The 22545-nt window shown below is 34.4% G+C and overlaps 1 protein-coding gene across 4 annotated transcripts in view; it reads right to left on the bottom strand.

Moving 5' to 3' along the window:
• Kcnt2 (potassium sodium-activated channel subfamily T member 2) overlaps positions 1-22545 on the bottom strand; it is a 332481-nt gene that overhangs the window by 203043 nt on the left and 106893 nt on the right. For all 4 annotated transcript variants that reach the window (XM_076941300.1, XM_076941299.1, XM_034513149.2 and 1 more), the window contains exons 6-8: positions 13444-13518; positions 12246-12329; positions 4637-4731 (exon numbers count right to left, since the gene is read on the bottom strand). In XM_076941300.1, the coding sequence (XP_076797415.1) occupies positions 4637-4731; positions 12246-12329; positions 13444-13518 (254 nt within the window). The remainder of the gene's footprint in view (positions 1-4636; positions 4732-12245; positions 12330-13443; positions 13519-22545) is intronic.

The following is a 22545-nucleotide window of genomic DNA, read 5'->3' as shown; positions in this document are numbered from 1 at the left end:
TATATATATATATATATATATATATATATATATATATATATATATATATACAAAATGAAACAGGTTTTAAGAGGTCAGTCACTGTCAAAAATGAAAGCAAAGTGAAATACTGTGAGGGGACACTTTAAATGGTAGATGAGCATAGGGGAAATTTGAAGGTTGGAGGAATGGCCAACCAAATTTAAGGATACATGTAAAACCCATATAGAAAACTGTCCGTTCATAAGATAACCGAAAAGTGATGGCTATATAATTGAGCTGAAGTGTCTTTCATCCAAAATCTTACTCCTAAGGGGGGAGCACTGTCCCTTGAATTGTTTTTTCAGGAAGTCTACAGAGGCTTCCTCAGCAAAAAGGCTGTTGCCACTGTTAAATCGCCCTTTGGAATTTAACACAAAGATGCTACTACGCATGAATCCAACATATTCTGGATATATACACAGAGAACCCAAGTAGTTCTGCTCTATGGATTTCTTCTCTGCAGAGCAGTGATCCAAGTGCCACTAGTATTCTGAAAAATAGTACAGTTCTGAAAACTCTGCTGAACTTAAGATATCTATTTTTTTACTTATTTAATACTATATGATATTCAAATGTCACTTAAAATAATTCTTTACTCATCATGTCTGTATTTCCATGTGAAACAAAAGCTTAAACTTCACAATAAGGGGAATTTTCATTTCTGTCTTTTTTTAAAATATTCTATTTTCATATTCATAGTTCTTCTGAGATTTCATTAAAGCTACATCAGAGCTTAATTAATTATTGCTCGGGTCCAAATCTGAATTTGCCTTCTCAAATCCCAAGTGCCTACTTACCAACCAGACCAGCAGAGCCCAACAACTTAAGAGCACTGCCCTCCTGTCCAGGTGTTTAGCGGTCTCTATAAATTAGCTAAGTTTTAGAAGCTATGCTTAGTGCTTCCCATAATTTCAGTTAACTCAGTCATTCTAGATTTCTGACGGGGTTGAAGACCTATAAGTCTCAAAGCCAATCCTGGCTATTTACTTTGAGAGAAAAGATCTGAGTGGAAGGTTTTCAGCTGACATTTATTCTAAGCCAAGAAAAAAGCCAGGTTCAAAACTAAGTGTTTTAGTTAGGAGAGATGACAGAGGATCTGGTTAGTCAACAAAATGATGGACTGGGTATTAGGATTATCTTGTACCTCACTGGTACAGATAGGAATAATTATGCTCTAATTGTATTTTGAGAGAAAAGTGTTATTTTAACAAGAAGGGTGATATGTAGGAGGAGCTAAGGGGGAAGGAGAACCGAGAGGAAGAGATGGAGTAAGGAGAGGAGAAGATGAAGGAGAGGAAAAGCAAGGTGATGAGAGAGAGAAAGAGAGGGGGGCATGAAGGCAGATGTCCATGTGTCTCCACCAGTCAAAGACAGTTTATATATCTAGGTTGGGTATTGGGTTACACTTCTGATTGAGCATTACCAAATGTATAAAGCCTTTGACTAACACTTTAAAAAAAATTGTATAAAAACAAAAAGGAAAAGGAGACATGGATAGGGGTTTTCTAGAGAGGGAAAATGGGGAAAGGAGATGGCATCTGAAATGTAAATAAAATATAAAATAAAAAAATGAAAAAAAAGAGAAAAAGATGGAAAAAAGAGCACTGCCCTCAAACAAGCATTAACACGTGAAGAAGGAAAGGGCAAACACTACTGAACTAAGCATATTAAAAAGAGTTTACGTTAGAACACACTTAGAAATGGGACTTTTTCTTACAGACAAAGAACTTAGAAAGTATATTAAATTTTTTACATTGGACTACAACCAGAAAAAATATCCATTTGTGCAAATCTTTGTGTTAAAGCTCTATGGAATAAGAATGTGGAACTATGCATAGAAATTCAAAATACTAAAGTTTTTGGCAAAGTGTTTGAAAAAAAATAAGTCTATCTCTGTAAAATTAGAAACAGCTAAAGCTTTATCAATTATAGTACTTATTACTGGTTAGAATATATTGATAATTGAGCTAAAGTCATGCAGTTGATTCCCGGATGTACCAGTTACAATTGCTTTGTTACTGAGATGCAGAATGAATTGCAATGGCCAGCTGTCTCCACAGCAAGCATCCCTGATGAAGAGGGGTAGGGAGCCAGCATGTGGACAGATGAGTCCAATTCCATTACAATGATGGGAAAAACACTTCAGCACATTTTCTGGAAAGAATGGATCAGCAGCTTAATGCTTATTTCAGCTTGGCACTGAGCTTCCGTCCCTCATAGGCAGATGCTCAATAATCGTGCTTTGTAACGTTAATAATTGTGGTGCTTACATGCGTTTTAGAGTTGGATAGCAGCTTTCTAAAACAGGTAATCTTAGGATTGTGAGAATTAAGAATACAGCCAATGCAGCAAAATATAAGTTCCTGAATCTTCTAGGTTCAAATTATAAAGAATGTATTACGTTAGATACACAAAAGACACACAGAGACACTTTAAGTAAATTATGCATACTAGGGTTTGACTGTATGTGTGTGTATATATAGATCATGTGTGGATGGTGTTGCAAGAGGCCAGAAGCAGGTGTGGGATACCATGGAACTAGAGTTATTAATGTTTTTGAGCTACTAAGTTGGTGGGAAGTAGGTGATAATACGGCAGCTTCCCTAAGCACTGGGCCATCCCACCACCAACAAAATACTTTCAATATAATTTCATGGATCAAGTAAAAAAAACACTATTCATTTCTGGCCTTAGTATTCAAAAGGGGATTACAACATGAAAATATGTTCAATAATAGAGGATATATTTCTATATAACCCAAACTTATATATTTATTTTTTCTTTTATTGAGCTGTCATCAACTATGATATAACTGAGCTACAATCCGTCTTCACCAAATTATTTTATGTTGAATCTAGAAATTACTAATTTTTATCTCAGGAGTTATCCAACATCAGAAAAATTAGTTTTTACACAGAGATGTTAATTTTGTAAATACCTTAAGGTAAAAATTATTATTGAAATAATGTGATGATTTTTCAATTAAGAATTCTTAATGATAGTGCTTCAGAAATCACTTAATTTAATAGAGCTTTCAATACTGTATGATAGAATCACCTTTAGGATTTCTATAGATTTTATTTATGCAGTTAGATATTTGTCAAGAGAATCAAGAATGCTGTTTGTGAACAGTTAAAAACATCATTTAAAAAGTTATAATTAATTGTTAAATATATTGTATTCCCTTTAAAGCATGGAAGTCTACAATAAACATATTTAAGATCAATTTAGTATTAACCACATACTATTAATACAAAATAGCTCATTAGCTCTCTCTCCCTCCCTCTCTCTCTCTCTCTCTGTGTGTGTCTCTCTCTCTCTCTTCCCATATATATATATATATATATACATATATATTTGTGTATATATATATATATATATATACACACACACCAATCTGTGCATACATACATCTATAGTAATGTTTAAATCTAGCAGATGTACCTGTGTATGTTTTGATTGATTGTTCCTAACTCCAAATTTGCTATTTCTCATTCTAAATAGGCCTCAGAGCTTACAGAGAAATACAGGCAGCGTCTATATCTTCTGTAAAGCAAACACGATTCCACTAATTTTTTGACCTTTTTAGCTCTTGCAAAAGATATACCTAAATCCAAACACATAACATACAATTTCATATTGGAACACTCTGCAATATTAAGTATTAATTCTAAAAGAGAAAATAACTTAGTCATAATAAACCAAAGTGCCAGGCCTATAGTGCAATGCCAAGAGTTTTGCCACTGCTTTGTAACAAGTGCCTTTTCACTCTGCCCCTTTGTTCCCAAAATAATGACTCTGAGACTTAATTATTTATGAATAAATGCCTAGGCCATGTGCTTTGGCTCGTTTCCCGACTAGCTTGTAACTTATATAACTTGTCCATTCTAGTCTTTGTCTGCCTTCTATGTTTATTCTAGCTATATGGTTGGTTACCTCTCCTTGGTTTCACGTGTTCAAATTCCTCAGAGTTCGGGGTGAAACTCCAGCTCTTTAGTCTTTATCTGAATTTTAATTGTCTATGTGAAATCTCACCTTCTATTTCCTGCCTCAGCTAATAGGCCAACAGCTTTTGATTGACAGGTAATGCTTCTACACAGTAATAAGACATTCTCTCTTTAGCTCTTCCTTTTAGTCCAATAAAAGGCTCCTTCTTTAGCAATGCATTCCAGCAGGTCCCTCAGTAAAACACTGTGCAGACACAGAGGTGTATATGGCAAGTGATAGATATTAAGAACAGCTTCAAGAGTGTTTCTGGTCTGAAGAAAACAGAGGGAGGAGGCTGCCTGTATGTCAATGATTTGAAGAAAAAAATGAGTGTTTGACAACCATTCTATATGGGCCAATTTTTGTGACTTAGCTATTTACCTTTGAGAAAATGTCAAAGTTTCAGTAAACCCCAAAGTCACATGATACATGTGCTTTCTCCTGTTTTATCTGTAAAACTAAGAAAAAATTTCATTTTAATCCTGTAGATGACCTTTATATGTATTACGGTAAAGCTTATCTTTATAAGAGCCAAATATTGATGAAGCTAATTTATAATACAGTTCCCCCCCCCAAAAAATTTAAAAATATAAAAAAAATAAGAGGGGATATATATATATGGTCTTACCAAGTAAAAATAAGGCATAGTAATGTAGATATCAAAATCAAAACTTGATTAAACATTGCAGACTGTGTACGCTGAATGGCTCTATGAAGATCATTCTAGAATAAAAGAGAAGCATATTATAAATTTTGATAAATACTGAATATACTTGAGACTAATTGTCAAGTATCCACTATACATAATTTTATATATTTAAATGAACTTAGAAGTATATTTTCATTTTACATGGATCTAGACATAATTTATGGTGCAATTCATATTACAAAGATGGAGTATGGAAATGACTTTATTATAAAGCACTAAATTTCAGCCCATTTGCTTTGCAGAATACATGTTGCAGTTATTAATTCCAGGCACGCCATGTACTGTATGATGGTGCAGGCTATACCCTTAGTACGCAAGAGCCTAAGAAACGGAAATTGTGAGTTCAAACTCAGGTTGGGCTATATAGCCAAAGGCCATCTCAAACAAAAACAAAACAAACAAACAAAAACTAGATAAACAACTCTTTAAATGGTAATGACTTCTCAAAAATGCAAATTTCAGAAAAAAAAATGCAAAATTTCAGAAAAATATTTTTCAGTAAAGGAAGCAGAAAATGGTAACGGGAAGTAAAATTAAAACTCACTAATAAACAATCACAATAATAAAAGGAGCCTTTAATACAGGAAAGCAAACATCTGACCATGAACAAATATTAGTAGTTTTTACAGTAGTACTAATTTTAAAATAAATATGAATTAAGATATATAATTATCTCATATATTATATGTTGAACAGACACATGTAGTTCTCCCAAGACAATATACGGTTTTGGAAATCAACTTGGTAATATAGATCAATATGCCGAAGCATATCATTTCTAATCAGGTCTATATACATTCATGAAGTAAGTTGTTTCTTAAAAAAATCAGAATTTAATCATTTAAAACCAGCAGAAATGGACACTTGTAGTTACATATTCTTATATATATTGTAAAATTGTATTTGTTAAATAAATTAAGAATATTTAGCACTATTAAAATAAAATGTGCAAAATAATAATAGTTCAAATCTGATGTGTCTAAATAATAGTTTTAGAAATATTGATTAAATGTTTTTAAAATGAAATATTAATAACAAAGCAATTTATCAACTACATACTAGTGTGTGACAATTTCAAATAAAAATTGAATTGGGTAATATGACATATGATTTGTAGGCATGTAAAAAGTTATTAAAGCATAGAAATAGTTAAAATATTAAGTTCATATGACATAGTTTAGATTGTTCAATATTTTTCTTGCAATTTTCTGTTAATCTCAAATTTTTAAGAATTCACTCTTATCCATTTTACAATTGTGGACGTATGAGAAATGAATGTTCCTGAGCAAACAGGCTCAGCTCGTCACTGTAGTTTTCTGTGGTATATTAAACCAAAACTATCCAAGACTGTTATTAAAACAAATACCTATGTTTATTGGCCACAATTTCATCTTTCCTTCTTTAGAATCCTAGAGCAGAGGAGGTAATGATCAGAAAAACAATCAGGACTTTAGCATCCAGTGAGAGCTGAAAAAGCAAGCTACAGGACTGCAGTGGCATGTGAGGCCTAAAGTAACACTGTAAATGGTCTGTTTCTCTGCAATACTAAGAGTTCCTGACTTTTTTTTCAACAGCTAATTACATAGCACTGCACAAAGATTTATTTGATTCTGGAAGCAGTTTTTTTTTTTTCATTACTAATTTATTCAGTCAAATGGTTATTCTTAGGGTCAAGGAAAACAGCAGGGGCTGCTCCACATCCCATGTTCGCCCACCCTTTGCCACCATTAGCCATGTGCTTTCCTGAGAAATGTGGGCTTACTTCAGATACGGATTTAGAAACATTCATCTGCTGTAAACGCTCAAATGCTATTCTAATAATTCTCTGGCAAAAGCTTCTGACATAATATCTGCTTAAAGGTCATTTGAATGAAAAAAACAGTGTTAATGCTAACAAGTGTAATTTTCCAAGAAATGTAATAAATATTACTAAATGTTACACACAAAAGATACAATACCATGCATGTCTTATGCTTATATTTGTGTGATTATTTTCACAGGAAGTTTGCAACTAAATTACCTTCTTTTAAGATAAAGACATTATCAGAGAAATTAAATCAAATGCCCATTAAAGTCCCTAGTATTCAGTAGGTCTGCTGTGGAGATAGATGTGTTTCAACATTTGGTCTCTAGCTGGTACACTAATCTCAAAAGTTGTGAAAACCTTATTCTTGTATTTAAAATGCATATCTTATGTGTGTTAAAGGTGTATGTGTACATGTGTGTGCACATGGAATACTATGACCTCGCTCAAAGTACATGTGTGTATGTATCATGGACCTTGTGTGAAAGTTGGAGGACAACTTGCAGGAGTTCAGTCTCTCCTTCAACCACATGGACAGAAGTCAAGTTGTCAAGCTTGATGGTATGAGTCTTTACCCATTAATCCATCTTTCCAGACATGTAGTGGAATCCATAGAGTATAAATCCTTGCTGAAGAAATCAATCACTTGGGACCTTCAGACTTATAGCTTCATCCCATTTCCTGTTCACTCCCTGACTACTGACTACAAAAACAATGTTACAAATCATGTAATGCCTGCCACATCTTGATGGAATAGTTTCAAGAACTATAAGTCAAATAAATTCTTTCTTCATTAATCTACTTTGTATTAGGTGTTTGATCACAGTATCAATAAAATAAACAAATAGAAAAAGTTGTTTTGTTACTGTGATAAATAAGATAATGTGTATATAAATGGCTTTGTACTAGTTTACAAACAAATGTGGAATAGCCTTGAGTTCTGGGCCAAAAAACATCTAAAATATTTTAAGCAGAATTTAATGGGCTTTTCTGGTGGCAGTGGTGAAGAACAGAAGCTCAACTTACAGTACTTCACAGGGGAACAAGAATTTCATAGAAAACAGGGCTGGAGGTATTGATGTGGTATTCTGAAAGCAAATCTAGAAGCCTGTTGCTTATGCCCTGATAATTTTAATGAGGTTGAATTTTAAATTAATAGACCAATGTGTTTAACAGAGGAAAGTGCAAGACATGATAATATACAGGTGGTGACAGTGTAGTAATATTGACTGTTATTGTACAGGTTTCATCAAGAAAGAGCAACAACTGGAGCAGAAAGATGTATTATTAGTTTTTAATTTGTCATTTGATTGTGAAAGAACTGAACTTAGAGTTGAAGGCTAGGCTGCTGAAAAGCAGCTGTAACTGCTAAACAGATTAGCACCACAAAAAGCAACCAAAAACTCTCTCCAGGGTCAGCACACAAAGCAGCTGCTTCCTTATCTTGGAGGAGGCACAAATTGGCAGCCTCATACTCATATTGGCAGCAGTACTCATAAGTAGTACTGGTTTGCCATCATGAAACACACCAGACATAGGAGGTCACATAACCGCAAACTCTGGTTTTAAATAGTTACTGAGGCCAGGAAATGCATGGCAGGAATGCTGTACTTGCAAGGATTCCATGAAAGGCAACTGAAGTGAAGGCAAGGTCTAGATTGCAGTGGAGAAAGTGGGATGTAAAAGATAGCAGATGCTCAGATGTCTGCTAAGAAAAACTGTAGGCGTGTAATGACCAGTTCAAGAAAGAGGAAAGAGTAAGTTATGTGTCCTACAGGTAGTAGCTATGGATGTCAGGATTATTGCTTGAATTGAGCTAATTACATCACAAACCTCAGGTGTTTATATAAAGCTTTGTTATGCCTAGATCATGAGACCCACAAGAGACCACCAGTGACCACAACTCTAATACAAGCACATGAGAGTCTTTATTCGAGTTTGGATTCAGGTCACAAAACTTCCTCATGCAACAGGTTAGAAAAATGACACCCAGGTCTAGTTAATTAGGGTTCATATACGGAAAAAGTTGCAAGCAGGGGTTTTCAAGAAGCATATAGTCCTTCCTGTTGTAGGAACATTAAGTCCAATCCCAGCCTATTCTGTAACACCACTTTAGCCAGAGAGTCTATGTTGCGCTCCAAATAAAAGATGGGTTTCTCTAGGTGATGAATGTCCTCATCTATGTCTCCCTTTGAACTATTGTAATTCTTCTTGTGTAATGTTAGTGCAGTTAGTTACATGATTGGGTAAGTGGGTAAAGGAATGTTGGCCTTCAAACTGATTGGAGAATAGCTTATGTTCAAACCACAAGGAGAGACCGCACATCTAGAAGAGACATCTTGACCTGGGAATGACTCATGTTTTCTTAACTCATCATGTTATTGTGACCAGTTTATCCTGTTATTGTGAGCTAGCCACAACTGCTATGTCTATTTTCAAATGCTGAGAACACTATGTGTTATCTTTCCCAGAACCCAAGACTGGAGGCTGTGTTACTCTGAGAACAAGCAACTTAAAATGGAGTTTGGAAAGCAAGATGGAGTCTATCCTGCTACTTTGGCTTCTTCATTCCCCTTTCTACTAGTTGCTTTCGAGGTCAATCTTAGGCAACTTGAGTTCTGCATTATCTATACTAATTTGTTGATAATGTGATCTTATCGCATCAAATAGTTCCCAATCTCTGTTTTATATATTGTAAAATTTTGTTTGTAACATATGATCCAAAAGTAAGGAGAAGTAAAAGAATAATTAGGGTTCCATGGGAATAAAAATAAGAGTTGGTAACCTGGGAGAGTGGTACCAAATTTTGGAATCTTCCTGTTCCTCCGTCATCAGTCTATAATTTTCTAAACTTTAGCCAATATTTCTCAAATAATTCCAGAATGGTTGAAATAGAAACATGTAAAGCAGCATATAGTCCTTCCTGTTGTAGGAACATTAAGTCCAATCCTAGCCTGTTTTGTAACACCACTTTAGCCAGAGAGTCTACATTGTGCTCCCAGTAAAAGATGGATTTTTCTAGGCACTGAATGTCCTCATCTATGTCTGCCTCTGAACTATTGTAATTCTTCTCTTGTAATGTTAGTGCAGCTATTCCAGTGCTAGTCCAGCCCCTGGAATTAAAGCTAAGATTACAGAGATGGGTCATCTCTTCTATCTCCTAACGTCCCTCTCAATGTGTCCTACTAAAGCTCTTAGCACTCCTTCTTTCAAATAATAGGTTATGAGGGGCACTAACTGAACCAAAATACAGGACCCTCTCAGGGTAGAGGAATTGAAATTTTTTCCATGCACTCAAGAGGTCAGTCCCATTGAACAGGCCCACCATGCCTGTTTTGAAGGCATAATCCATTGGGAAGGAACTATGGGAATGGTCAGATTGCAATAGTGTTGATGTGACACTGTCCTGATATAGTCTGGAGGGTTAAAGATGGACCTTCTTGTACCATCTACAGGCAGAGTCCCTTTCAAAAATATTATACTCAGCTATTAACCCAATGCCTTCATAAAAGTGGGGGGGGGTGGCGGGGGAGAACTAGCATTATAACACAACCAAGAAGAGGTGGTAAGTTTGGGATTGTAAACATTCAGTATTTTAAAATTTTAACATCATTGACCAGAGGGGATTGGCTGGTTCTGGTTGTTTGGGAGAAGTTCTGGAACTGAGAGTCAACACTGGTTTAGGGTTTGTCAGGACAGGATTTGGGCCTACTGCTGCTGGTGGTTGGTTGACTTGCAATCGGCCTTATTAAGAGTTTGATTGTAAAGAGTTATCCAAGATGGCTACCTCCGGTGGTGTGGTGCCCAAGGCTCTGAGAATTCCTAGCTTCCCATCCCTTAGCTTATTTTTCCTTGTAAATGAACCTGAGCAAAATTTCTAAATTGTCTTCCCTATAAGATCTTTCTTTGACATTCTCTACGCTCTATTTCCAGAGACCGATTTTTCACAAGAAATAGGAAATAGGAAATAGGTTATGTGTGCTACAGGTAGTAGCTATTGATATCAGAATTATTATTTGTACTAAGCAAATTACAGCACAAACCTCAGGTGTTGCCTATATAGTTCCAGGATTTCACCCTTTTCCTGCTAGGTTTAGTCTTACTGAGGTAACTATGTCCTTGCTATGACCATAACTCTTTAGTTATAGAAATACTTAGTCTGACCTTGTATGTTTGAAATGCCTAACATTTTTTTTTCATGGACTCACGGTGGATTAATTGCTTTGGAGTTCAGAAAAGAGTTTGGAGTTTGAGCAGTGTTGGAATTATAACAAACATGGACTTTTGGAATTATATATATGGAATATATATATATACATATATATATATTCCATATATATAATTCCAAATTTTATATATATATATATATATATATATATATATATATATATATATATATATAGAGAGAGAGAGAGAGAGAGAGAGAGAGAGAGAGATATGTTGATGATGAGGCCAAGAGAGCCTATGTAGTTCACAAAGAAAGAAAAGAAAGAATGTTGTAGTTTGAATATAAAATGTTCCAAAGTCTCATGTGTTTGCATGCTTGGTGCTCAGCAGGTGGTAGTGTTTTAGAGGGTTATGAGAACTTTGGCAGGTGAAGCTTTGTGGTAAACCCTGGGATTTTAATGTCTGGTCCCTCTCCTGCTCACTGTTTGAGTCCCTGACTCCAAAATAGGATGTGATCAGCCCTCCAGCTGTTGCTGCAATGCCTTCCCTGCTGTGATGCTCTGTGTGCCTTGTAAGAGTAAACCAAATAAGCCTCTCCTTAATTTGCTTTTCATCAGATACTGGGCACAGCAAAGTGCCTTATTTCAGACACTTATTAGAATTTGTACAATGAATGATGAATTAATGAACGCCTTATGTCTTGTCTGAAAAGTACTGAGAACTATGGAGAATGCTTTCACGTCATAGGTATAAATGATTCTTTCCAAAGAGTAGTGTTTGATGTAGACTGTGGCTACAGCAGAGCTGTGTATTTTGTGTGTATTTCTACATCTCAACCCCTCTTCATAAGAACTGCCACCCAGCTCAACACCAAACAACCAGTGACAATGATAACAAATCACTCTCCTCACTCTGAAAAGGTCTAACAAACCCCCATGTATTCACAAAACTTGAAATTATTCACAATTAATAATAGACAAAAGCAACACTGAGCCATGAAAACAAAGGCTTATGAACCATGAACTGCATATGCATAAACAGATAGCCTTAAATGTGAAGGGAGCTGCTCTTCATAGAAAACTGTTTCAAACAGCAGTTTGCTGTGTAGACAGCAGGTGGGTGTTGAATTGATAACATCAGAAAAAAAATCTAAACCATTTCATTTACTCATAACTGAACTGGTGCATACCTAGGGAATCCAGGCATACTAGAGTTGGAGTCTTAGTAGAATATAGTGGATTCATCACTTAATTGTTATTGACTATGTATATATTTAACTATGTATGTTATCTAGTACATAAGTATGGAACAGTAGTTTACCACTAAATATTTAAATAAAACTATTTAAAACAGTGGATTATGGTGAAAGGTTAAAAATGAAAACATTTGAAATTTCAATAACTATAACTGAACAAATTCTGCATATTATGTAAATTTCCAAGAGTAGACAGAATGTCAAAATGCAAGATTAGAAGCCAAATAGTCAAACACTGAGAATTAGTAAAACATAGTAGACCTTAACATATTTTAGCTTTAAACTTTACTGCTATTACTTACAATCATATTTTCCAAGGCATGTTTGGCAAGCCAACAATTTAGAAAAACTGGAACAAATAGATTTCTCAAAGTAGGCCAGAATATCTGAAAAATAAGCAAAAAAAAATCTAAACTTTTTTCTCACAGAAAGAAATTATATCAAGCACATAAAAAAGAAACATAAAACTGAATAAAACTTAATAAAATAAAGAAAATATTTAAAACAGCACCAAATACTTTAAAATCAACACTAATGAATAGTCTTTTACTCGTTGCTAAAGTCTTTCTTGGGGAAATTATTACAGGCGCATAAAGTAAGAAGCTTCACAGATGTCAGACATAGCCATGCTGATTCCATTATTAAGTCTTATCGTGTGTTTTTTTTACATTGCTATTCCTCTACCTGAGGTGGTGACGAATTACAAGGCTATCTTTTATAACATATCACTGTCTTAAGACTCAACCAATTTAAATCATGTTGAGAAATTACAGTCACTTGAATTTATATTTAGTTAGCTTTTCATTGAATCTAGTTCCAGCTCTCTCTGTAGATAAGTCACTCAAATTAAAATATAAGAAGTGGGAAACAGCTTCAAATAATAATGTCTTATTTTCTCTTTTTTTCAAGTAAAGTCCAAAGACCCCTAATTTCAAACATGATTGTTATAGAAAATTGATACTAGAACCTAATTTTATGAGTGGGATCTTCAGGGTTACATACATATGGGATGACAGTGGAACAGAGTGACTGTTGCATAGGATTCTTACAAGGGAAACAGTACTTTGAGGAGGTACTGGCCATTTGGCTCTAGTGAAGAACCAAACTGGGTAAATTCCATAGACAAACTAGATATGAACATGCCCTCAGTATGAATACTCTGAAAAATATCTCATGCTGTGAGTTTCTATCTTTAAACTTCCACAATATAAGTAATATAATTTTGAGGATCTTTAATAATATTGGCATTTGCTCAAATGATACCTCAGTGCTGAATAATTCTATAGTAGGTTTCATTAGATATTGTACTGAAACATACTAGATTTCACTTAACTATACAATTCAGTCATCATATTGACTTTATTCTTTTTTTTAAGGAGCCAGATTCTATTCAAAGTCTGAATCCATGCCTTTTAGCTTATATTATGTAGAAGTATTTAGACATAGAAAATTTATTTAAATCTACTGACAAATAATCCTTTGTAAGATGTTAATACTTACAGAGATGATGAAGGGGACTGCATTGATTATTTCCAAGATGAATGGAATTCGTAAAATCTGTTCCCAGATATTTCCCTATAAATGTTGAATAAAAGCAAATGTCAGAGAAATACTAGCACTCAGAATTTCTCTAGTAATACCAACACTTTTATTAACATGTTATTGAATCTGTATATGAATGTAGCAATGACTCATAAACTAATTTAAGCAGAATTATGCTTTATGGTTTTGTAATGGTAGAACTAAAGTAAGTATGCAAAGTAGACCGGGCATAGTGTATATAAGATTTATCCTGTAATAGGCCCTAAAACAAGTTACTAATAAGGAAAGTATTCTAACAAGATCCTAGAATAAATCGCCATAATTTATCACAAGTATTCTATCCACTATCACAAGTATTCTAGCTCCTTGTAAGGTATTTTAGGTCTTTTGTAAATCTAGTTATGAGTTTGTTAACTAGCATTATTTTTAACCTTAATAAAAAAATTAAAACATCATTTAATTACATATATTCTATTCTTCTAATCCCCACTTTGAAATTAATAAGAACTAAATACATAATTGTCAGAGCTCAGTGAATAATAAATATATGGGGCCTCTTAACAATTTCAAGAAAGGCTATGACAATATTAAAACAGTCACAGAGATTTTGATGTGGAAACCTTCAGATTATGCAGATGACAAAGGTGTCCATTAAAGTGACCTTGATTCTTACGGTCTGGGTATAGTCTGAATACTCTTGCCTTGTATTGGAAGCTGGATCTTCTGTACAGAGCCTTAGGGAAGAAATGAGTCAGGCCTTGGCTAAGGAGGATTGACTTTGAAGGAAAATAATATCGCCTTTGTGGGATCCTATTGAGTTCCATCAGGGGCAGGTTTTTCACAATGAGAGAAACATGTAAATATCTCTGGCTTTTTGTCTTAACATTGCACTTTCCAATGCTCGTTCTCTCACTATAATGTGAACCAACACACACGGGACCTTAAATAAGACAAATCAATCAAGCTACCTAACAGGATTTTCACACTTCAGACCAGTATAACAGAGACACCTTTTTGTGAAATACCTAGTCTTACAGACCAGTACTATATCTCATAGCAAATTCTCAGACTGTCCTTAAACAATTTAATGTATGAAGAGATCTATGCACTGGAAAAACTATCAGTAATCTGAATGGCCTACATTTTCCAGTTATCATATAACACTAGATATACATGAAAAGTTGTCAATATTCTTGAGGGTTCAATATTTCATTTCATTACAGTGGTATAAGTATGCCCGTATCCCCAAAGCGTTGTGCTACATCATCTACTTCCTAGGTGCTAAGAGGTTAAAAATGTCAGTCATGTTATATTCAGTGTAACACAGTAAGGAGCAGCTGGGGAATGGGAGCAACTGGAGCTCTTTTCTGGATTGAATGCTATCACTTAAATGAAACCTTTCTCAGAATTTCAGGCTAAGTGAAAAGAACTCAAAGGAAGCACTTAGCTTCATGCAGACTTGAGGCTATATTTAGCCCATGCCTAACACATGAGGGAAAATGAGGAAAGCAAAGAAAAGGAGAGCTAGGCTAAGAACAAGTCAGTTTCTTTAATAATAAGACAATAGTTTAATGGCGTTAGATACAGAAACAAAGGGAAACTGGTCTCATTTTGAGTGGTTTACCCTCACAAAGTGTATGACTGGAAACTATCACAGAAAGTGAGGAAGCGCTTGCCCTTATCATTCCAAAAGATGTCATCCCAAATTGTAGTGGAGATACTGACCACAGTTCCTCTTGACTTTCTTCTGCCCTGGGGTACCTATTTAGTTGGTGTTAAACAGAATGGAAATGGGACTGAGAAAGAAAACCATGATAAGGGGATATCTGACCTGAGGACAATACACACTTTTCTTTCATTACACAATTGTATATAAGTTCCTAATTTTGTCTAGTTAGCATAAACCAGCAGGAGGATGCAAGGATGCATTGACTTAGAGAAGTATAAGGTGACCAGATTTTTCATACTGATACTGACTCAGAAGTCTCAAAAACTTCAGTTTTAACATTTTTTTACTGATGGCAGGTTATATTTTTACATTACGGATGAATAATTTTTTTCTATCATCACACAAGATAATTACAATTACTTTTCCTGTTCCTGTGAAACACTGGACAAACTTAGTTCATGGACATTTATCTTCTAACATTCATCTCAGCTTAATACACAATTTATTTTTTAATGATGATATTTCCCCTGAACCATTAAAGTTGTCTTAAAACAGCCTTCTGATGTGCCTAGATTCATTTCTGAATTCTGTTTTATTTTTAGGCACAGTGTTCTTTCTAAATTTCTGTTTCCATTGTCTAGAATATCAAATCCAAGCCTGTAGCTATACTGTAGCAGGAAGATTTACATTTTAACTCTAAATACCAGTTTAGTCTGTAGTATGCTCCTTTTTCCATTATAAAATCACCCACCGATTCATCCATATTAAATTTTACAACTCCCTGGAGCTGCCAGTCTTTTTATACTTGTGGAGCTCACATTTCTTCCTCTGGATAAGATGCATTTCTTCCACAAAAGAGGGTGTAACCAGAATCATGCTGATTTATGTACTTGGCGGGGCTAAAGTAAGTACTAACATAAATAAATGCATCACAAGTACTTTATACACCGTCTCTTTTCTTTAATACAATGTTTTAATTTTTAACTGAAGTATATATTTTGTGAATAACATAAACTGAAAACCCTTGAAAAAAACTTTATAATTGAAAACTTCCCAAAATGTAGGTAATACAAATTACCAGACATGAAAATGACTTTCAACAAAAATTTTCTAGAAGAGAGATTTAAAATTTTCTATCTGCACGTCAGGACTTTTGCCTAGGTTTCAGCTACAACTTATAATGAACAATAACCAGTGACTTTCAGACGTTTTCTTTCTAGCCCAAATCAATACCTCATCTTTGAAATTCTGACTCGTGTCAAAAACTTAATCCACTAGTCCATATTGAGTTCTTGAAATCATAAACACAATATGTCTGATAGCTAAATTTATGTTTTATTCCTGATTGAGCTCTCTTCTGGTAAGCCAAGAATCTTTAACAATCCTATTACATCATCCTTTGCCACACCACATGAACGTAATAGATAAACAAGGCATAAAGATTTGCAAATAGAGCATGAGAATTTTCTAATTTACAGTTGGTTCATTTCCATCTAGTGCCAAACCTCTTATTATTGGATGGGCAGTTGCCCATCCAATCTTGTTTCACTGAAGTTTATCTACACTGTCTATACCTGCACTATATTACCAAATATACATTGCCAATGTACATACCAAGTATACCTTCACTCCATTCACACTCCATTCCTGTGGTATCTTGATGCCTAACTGTAGGGAGAATCCCAGGGCTGAGAGGAAGGAGTGGTTGAGTAAGTGGGGGAGTACCCTCATAGAAGCAGGATGAGGGGGATGGGATAGGGCTGTTCTGGAGGGGAAACCGGGAAAGTAGATAATATTTGAAATGTAAATAAATAAAACACCAAATTTAAAAAAAAAGCAAACAAACGCTTCAACTATTCACGCCCTTTAACAAGAAAAAGCACTATTATGATACAAACGCACTCTCCTAGTTGAAGTATATGAGCTCTTTATCCTGATTTTATTTTTTAACTTAGTGTTAATTACATATGTATGTGCCTGCATGTGTTTGCACTTGAGTATGAGTGCCCAAGGAGAATACAGACATCAGATTTTCTGTAGTGGGAGTCGCAGAGATTTGGTGAGACATGTGACTTGGGTGACAGAAACCAAACGAATGGCCTCTGGAAGAGCAAGTATTCTTAATCACTGAGCCATCTCCATAGCTTTCTATCCTCCATATTTTAAAGATTATTCCATTTCACAAGTACTTTTGATCCATAAAATGTGGCGTAGTTTGTGGCTTTATATACAAGTCTTTAAGTGGGCTTTGTTCCTGACTTTATTCTACATATTAAATTATTTGAGGGGTTTTATTTTCCTTTTGTTGCATTTTGCTTTTTTGATCTTGCATCACCCTGTCACCACAGCCACTCTAAGAAAGACATGACCCCCGCAAAAGACTTTGATATAGCTAGTACATTAGAAGAAAATGTAAACCACACACAGTGGAGTCAACATAACACAGGTCAAGAAGCTTTGATCAGTATCTCACACAAGCACTTCAAAGAATTCAGTCCTTAAATAGACATTAGGCCAGCCACACCATGGCGGATTCATTGTGTCTGTGTTGGGGAGCAGGATTTGTGGTGTGTGTGTGTGTGTGTGTGTGTGTGTGTGTGTGTGTGTGTGTGCATGTGCATGTGCTTCAGGAACCGAATGAACTCCCCACCACTGAGGACTCATTTTCATAGTCAAGCTGTACAGAGGAATAATGTGTTTATGGCCAAAAATAAACCCATATATTCAGTTATATTCAGTTTGCTTAATTCTCAGGTCTCAGGTTATCTTCTGAACTAAGTGATGCATACATAAATTATCTTCCCTAAAATTGTTATTATACATAAACATGAGAAGTATCCATGAGTTTCACTGGCCATTAAGAATTCCTAGTGGACCTGCATCATAAGAATCCACAGGACAAAATTGAATTATGATAAACAAAGAGAACATGTACTGATGGAATGCCACTATGCGGAAAACTATAAACAATATTCAAAGACAAGCAAAATGCCTCTCGAAATCATATCAAACACTTATTTCACTTTCACGTTAGAAACAAAAGCAATTGTTCCTTCTATAATCTGCTATCAATTCTACCTGTGTAACGTTAGGTTACTCTTATTGGCAGAATTCAGTAATATGTAAAAAAATTTTATTCCAACCATTTCGATTACCATGGTCATATCAGTTCTTAGTCAAACTGTAACAAAATACATGACAGAAAATGTACTGGAATTATCACCAAGATAAATGTTGCAGAAATATGGCAATCTAGTTCATCTAAAGCCCAGTTTGAACCTAGGAATTATACATAATAATTGTATTTCTTGTGGGTTTCTTTGTTTTAGAAATAGTATATTAATTACATTTCTCACTTCCCCTCCCTCCCTCTAATCCTTTGAATAGAGCCCTGTGCACTCGTCAAATTCATGGCCTCAGTTATATCATCAGTTATTATCACAAGCATGTAAGTATTTGTATATACATATAAATTTCTTAATATAACCTGGTGAGTCCATATAATGTTACTTTTATATGTATGATTGTTTAGCTACGGACAATCAATTGGAGTTTTCTTCCCTGGGGAGGACCACTTCCTGTTCCTGCTTTGTTTTTCTCAATTGCCTATAATTAATTGTGTAAAGTTGAAGCCTTGTGGGATTTTCCACATGTGCTTCAGTATCCTCTTGTTCAGTTTATGTATATGCATTCTTTTTCGTGAGGCTTTACTGTCTTTCTGATATTATTAGGAGGCACAATCTCACAGCAAAGTCCCTGATCTCCTGACTCTTACAAGCTTTCTTTCCCCGATTCTACAATATTTCTTGAGCCTTGAATGTGTGAAACATTTTATTCTCAAGGGATTAAAAACAATAACACTTAGCTTACATAATGAGAGAATATGACAGTTTATGTTCTTTGAATTTAAATTTCAAATACTAGAGTAAAGATTATAGCATTAAATGATTAGCAATATGTGAATATCAAATGTCAAGGCATGACAATCAATTCAAAGATTTTAGATATACCTGTTACCATCTAAAAAGTACTTAACCATTTTATTAAATAAGTTATTATGGTGATAAACATCTCGGAATTAATGATTGTTAGAATAATCATAGAACAAAAGGTCAAAGACTTAATGAAAGCTTCTAAGTATGCATAATTTTTGGTTTTAGAGGTTTGGAAACCATGTCGATGTTTGTTGTTGTTTCCTCTTGATATATTTAATATGTATGTATAAGTGGAGATCTATTGTGAAAGCATTTGATAAAGACTTACAGGATATTTATGGTGGCAGAAGAAGAAAAACATTACAGTTGGACAATCATTTTGTACTGAGGGCAGCTACAGACATTAATGAAAGGAGTGCATGAACACAGACCTACACTTCTAAATAAGGGAAAATAAGGTTCATGCAATGGATATTTAATTCATTTTGTGTGAATTTAAAATTTTGCTAATTTTCTTCTCTGTCTCTATGAAATATTAAACATTGTTTTTATTTTTAAAAATTATTTTGTTTTTATTTTAGAATCATATTGGGAGTATAAATATTTTTAACACTGTATTTGTTTTTAAATATTAACTATATAAATAACAACCTATACAAATATATGAGAAATATATGGGAACTGAATATGTAGTGATATTTTAGATGTTTGCATATCAAATAATATGAGGGTTAAATAAAATTTATAATGCAATTAAACAACATTTTGCAAGTATATCTTCTACCTTTTAAAAATCATGGTACAAATGAGCATATTTTAGATTCTTATTTACAGGCTATTGATTGGTATCAATTGGTTCATTGCAAAGAAGTGACTCAACACTGTGCTGGCTATGTCAAAAAAAGTTCATGAATTTAACTAATATTCTAAGAGGAAAAGCAGATAATGAAGAGAAATTTACTCTACAGTCACAAATTCTTTTTAATCTTTTCTATCTTCATTGTAACTTCTTACACTTTACCATCTATTTTTCCTCCAGCTAACCATTAAAGTTTATGGTGTCAGAATAGAAATATTATATATCATCAAGCCCTGCCTTCTAAGCCTTACAATGTTAATGATGTAAAGTAATTAATTATAAATGTCATCATCATATAACTGCAAAGGAAAATTACCCTGAGTATCTTTGTATATTTTAAAGAACTTTTTCAATCCGAGCTAGAAGTCCGTTTAGAAAAGCAGAAAAAAAAACTTTTAATATTGATTTTATTTGAAACATGAAGGAAATACATATATTTACAAATAAATATTAATATTTGGCTGTTAGGTACCTGCACTAAGCATGCACAAGTGAAGGAGATGTTACTGATTTATCCAAAAAGTCTGCATGTCTACTTAGTTAAACATGAACCTCCTATGCCTTACACTCAATATTTATCACTCAGCCTGAAAGTTAAACAGCATACAAAAAAATCCTAACATGTTTAATTTGCCTTTAGGTAGTTGTGAATCTGGAGTTGTCTGTTCATCAGGACAAACCTATAGTTCACATTCTCTGACAGACACATGGGTTATTAAAAGTCTCTGCCTCTGTCAATACAGAATATTACTGGGATAGTACATTCTAAGTAATTTAAATACGTGTGACTTTCAGCTTTCTCCTCCCAGTTAGTGTCAATATTTCAGTTTGTCTAGTTTTCATTACTCTTTATGAGATTTCTTCTTCTGTCATTCTTTATCCTCCTTATATTTTCTCTACTGAAGCAATGCAGATAGTCTCCATCACTACATCCCTAAGTCACTCAATCCTTCTAGCAGGTTCGTGTGCCATCCAGCCAACATACTAGATTAAATGAATTTTACCCTTGATGGTACTCCATTGAGACTGGTTTACTGGACTGTAAAAAGATAAAAGTAATTTTAAAAAATCTATAATCTAATGCTTACGAATTTATTTCCATACATTTCATTCAGATTTACCTTTTCAGAAATTGATGCAATCTTCTAGGTATTTTAGATAAGACTAATGAAAATTAAAATAGAAATGAAGTTGACCTAGAAGAAACATTAAGTTTGTAAATATTACATTATCAAAATGTAGGTTTGAAAGGTAATTTCACCTTGAAAATTGTAAATAAATTGGATAGGAGACAATGATCTTTCCAAAATTAGGCCCTTGTACACTTTTGTTGCTATTTGTGATTAGTACTGTCTACTCTTCCTTCTTTTCTGTGCTGCAGTCATTGTCTATACCCTCTAAATCCTACAAGGTTGTCAGCTCCACCTCTCAAATCCTTGGCTGCTACTTTCATATTTATTCTTTGCATGAGAACTTCCTAACCCCCTTTATCATCTCTTCGAAAATGAACTTAGAGTTTTAATGAATCTTCTAGGTCTTAATCCTCACTCTTTTTTTTTTTTTGTATTAATCATTTCATGCGTTTACATCTCAAATGATATCCCACTTCAAGGTTACCCCCTCCACCAACTCCCCCATCCCACATCTGCCCTCTTCCCTCTGCTTTGCCTGTATGAGGGTGTTCCCTCACCTACCCACGCTCTCCTGCCCCATCGCTTCTGCATCCCCCTACACGAGGGCATCAAACCTCTCCATGATCAAGGGCCTCCCCTGCCATTGCTGTCACCCATGGATCCCTCCCAGTTACACTCTGTGATTGTTGGTCTAGACTCTGGGAAAACTGGGTGATCCTCACTCTTAACTGTTTTCACATCGTGCCTCTCTGTCCACCACCATGAATTATCTCCAAAGCCAATTCTATTCTATCTAGATCTTATATTGATTTTTCCCTTGTATAACAATTTCAACATTCTTCTTATTGTTTCCAGTCATCTCAATTCAAAAACTTTTAAAATGGCATTTTAGTTTCCTTTTTTATCATTGATCAAAACCAATCAGATTGTCATTTATTTATCTTCTGCCTACATAATTTTTCATCAGGTAGTACAATTTAATTGACCTAACTTAATTCTCTCTATGGTCCTTTTAATCTATTGATTAGGTTTGTTGTGGTTTGGATTTGTTTGTTTGTTTGTTTGTTTGTTTGTTTAGTTTCTGGACATAGCCTCATGAAGCTCAGGCTAATTTAAGATTTGCAACACATTTGTGGAATGCCTTTACTTCTTTAGACCTTCTGTTTCTATCTCTAAAGCCTATAATTATAGTGGTGAACAACCATGCCCAACTTCACTATTGACTTTTTCTTTATCCTGTTTTGTTTGTCACCCAAACACAGAGTCTTTATTATGAGATGTCATTTAGAGTTGTGTTACCCAGAGGTTCTGATAATTCCTTTTTCTATGTTGCCATACAAGGTATCCATATTTTAGCCAAATATTATCATTTGTCATGCTTCCACTTCAAATACATATTATTATATGTACTCCTTTGCTAATTTATCAGTGCAACATCCATGTCCTTTCATATTGCTTTATGAA

Source organism: Arvicanthis niloticus, chromosome 10 (genome assembly GCF_011762505.2).
Source record: "Arvicanthis niloticus isolate mArvNil1 chromosome 10, mArvNil1.pat.X, whole genome shotgun sequence".
Taxonomy (NCBI): Eukaryota; Metazoa; Chordata; class Mammalia; order Rodentia; family Muridae; genus Arvicanthis; species Arvicanthis niloticus.
This window is presented reverse-complemented; position numbering and strand designations above follow the sequence as displayed.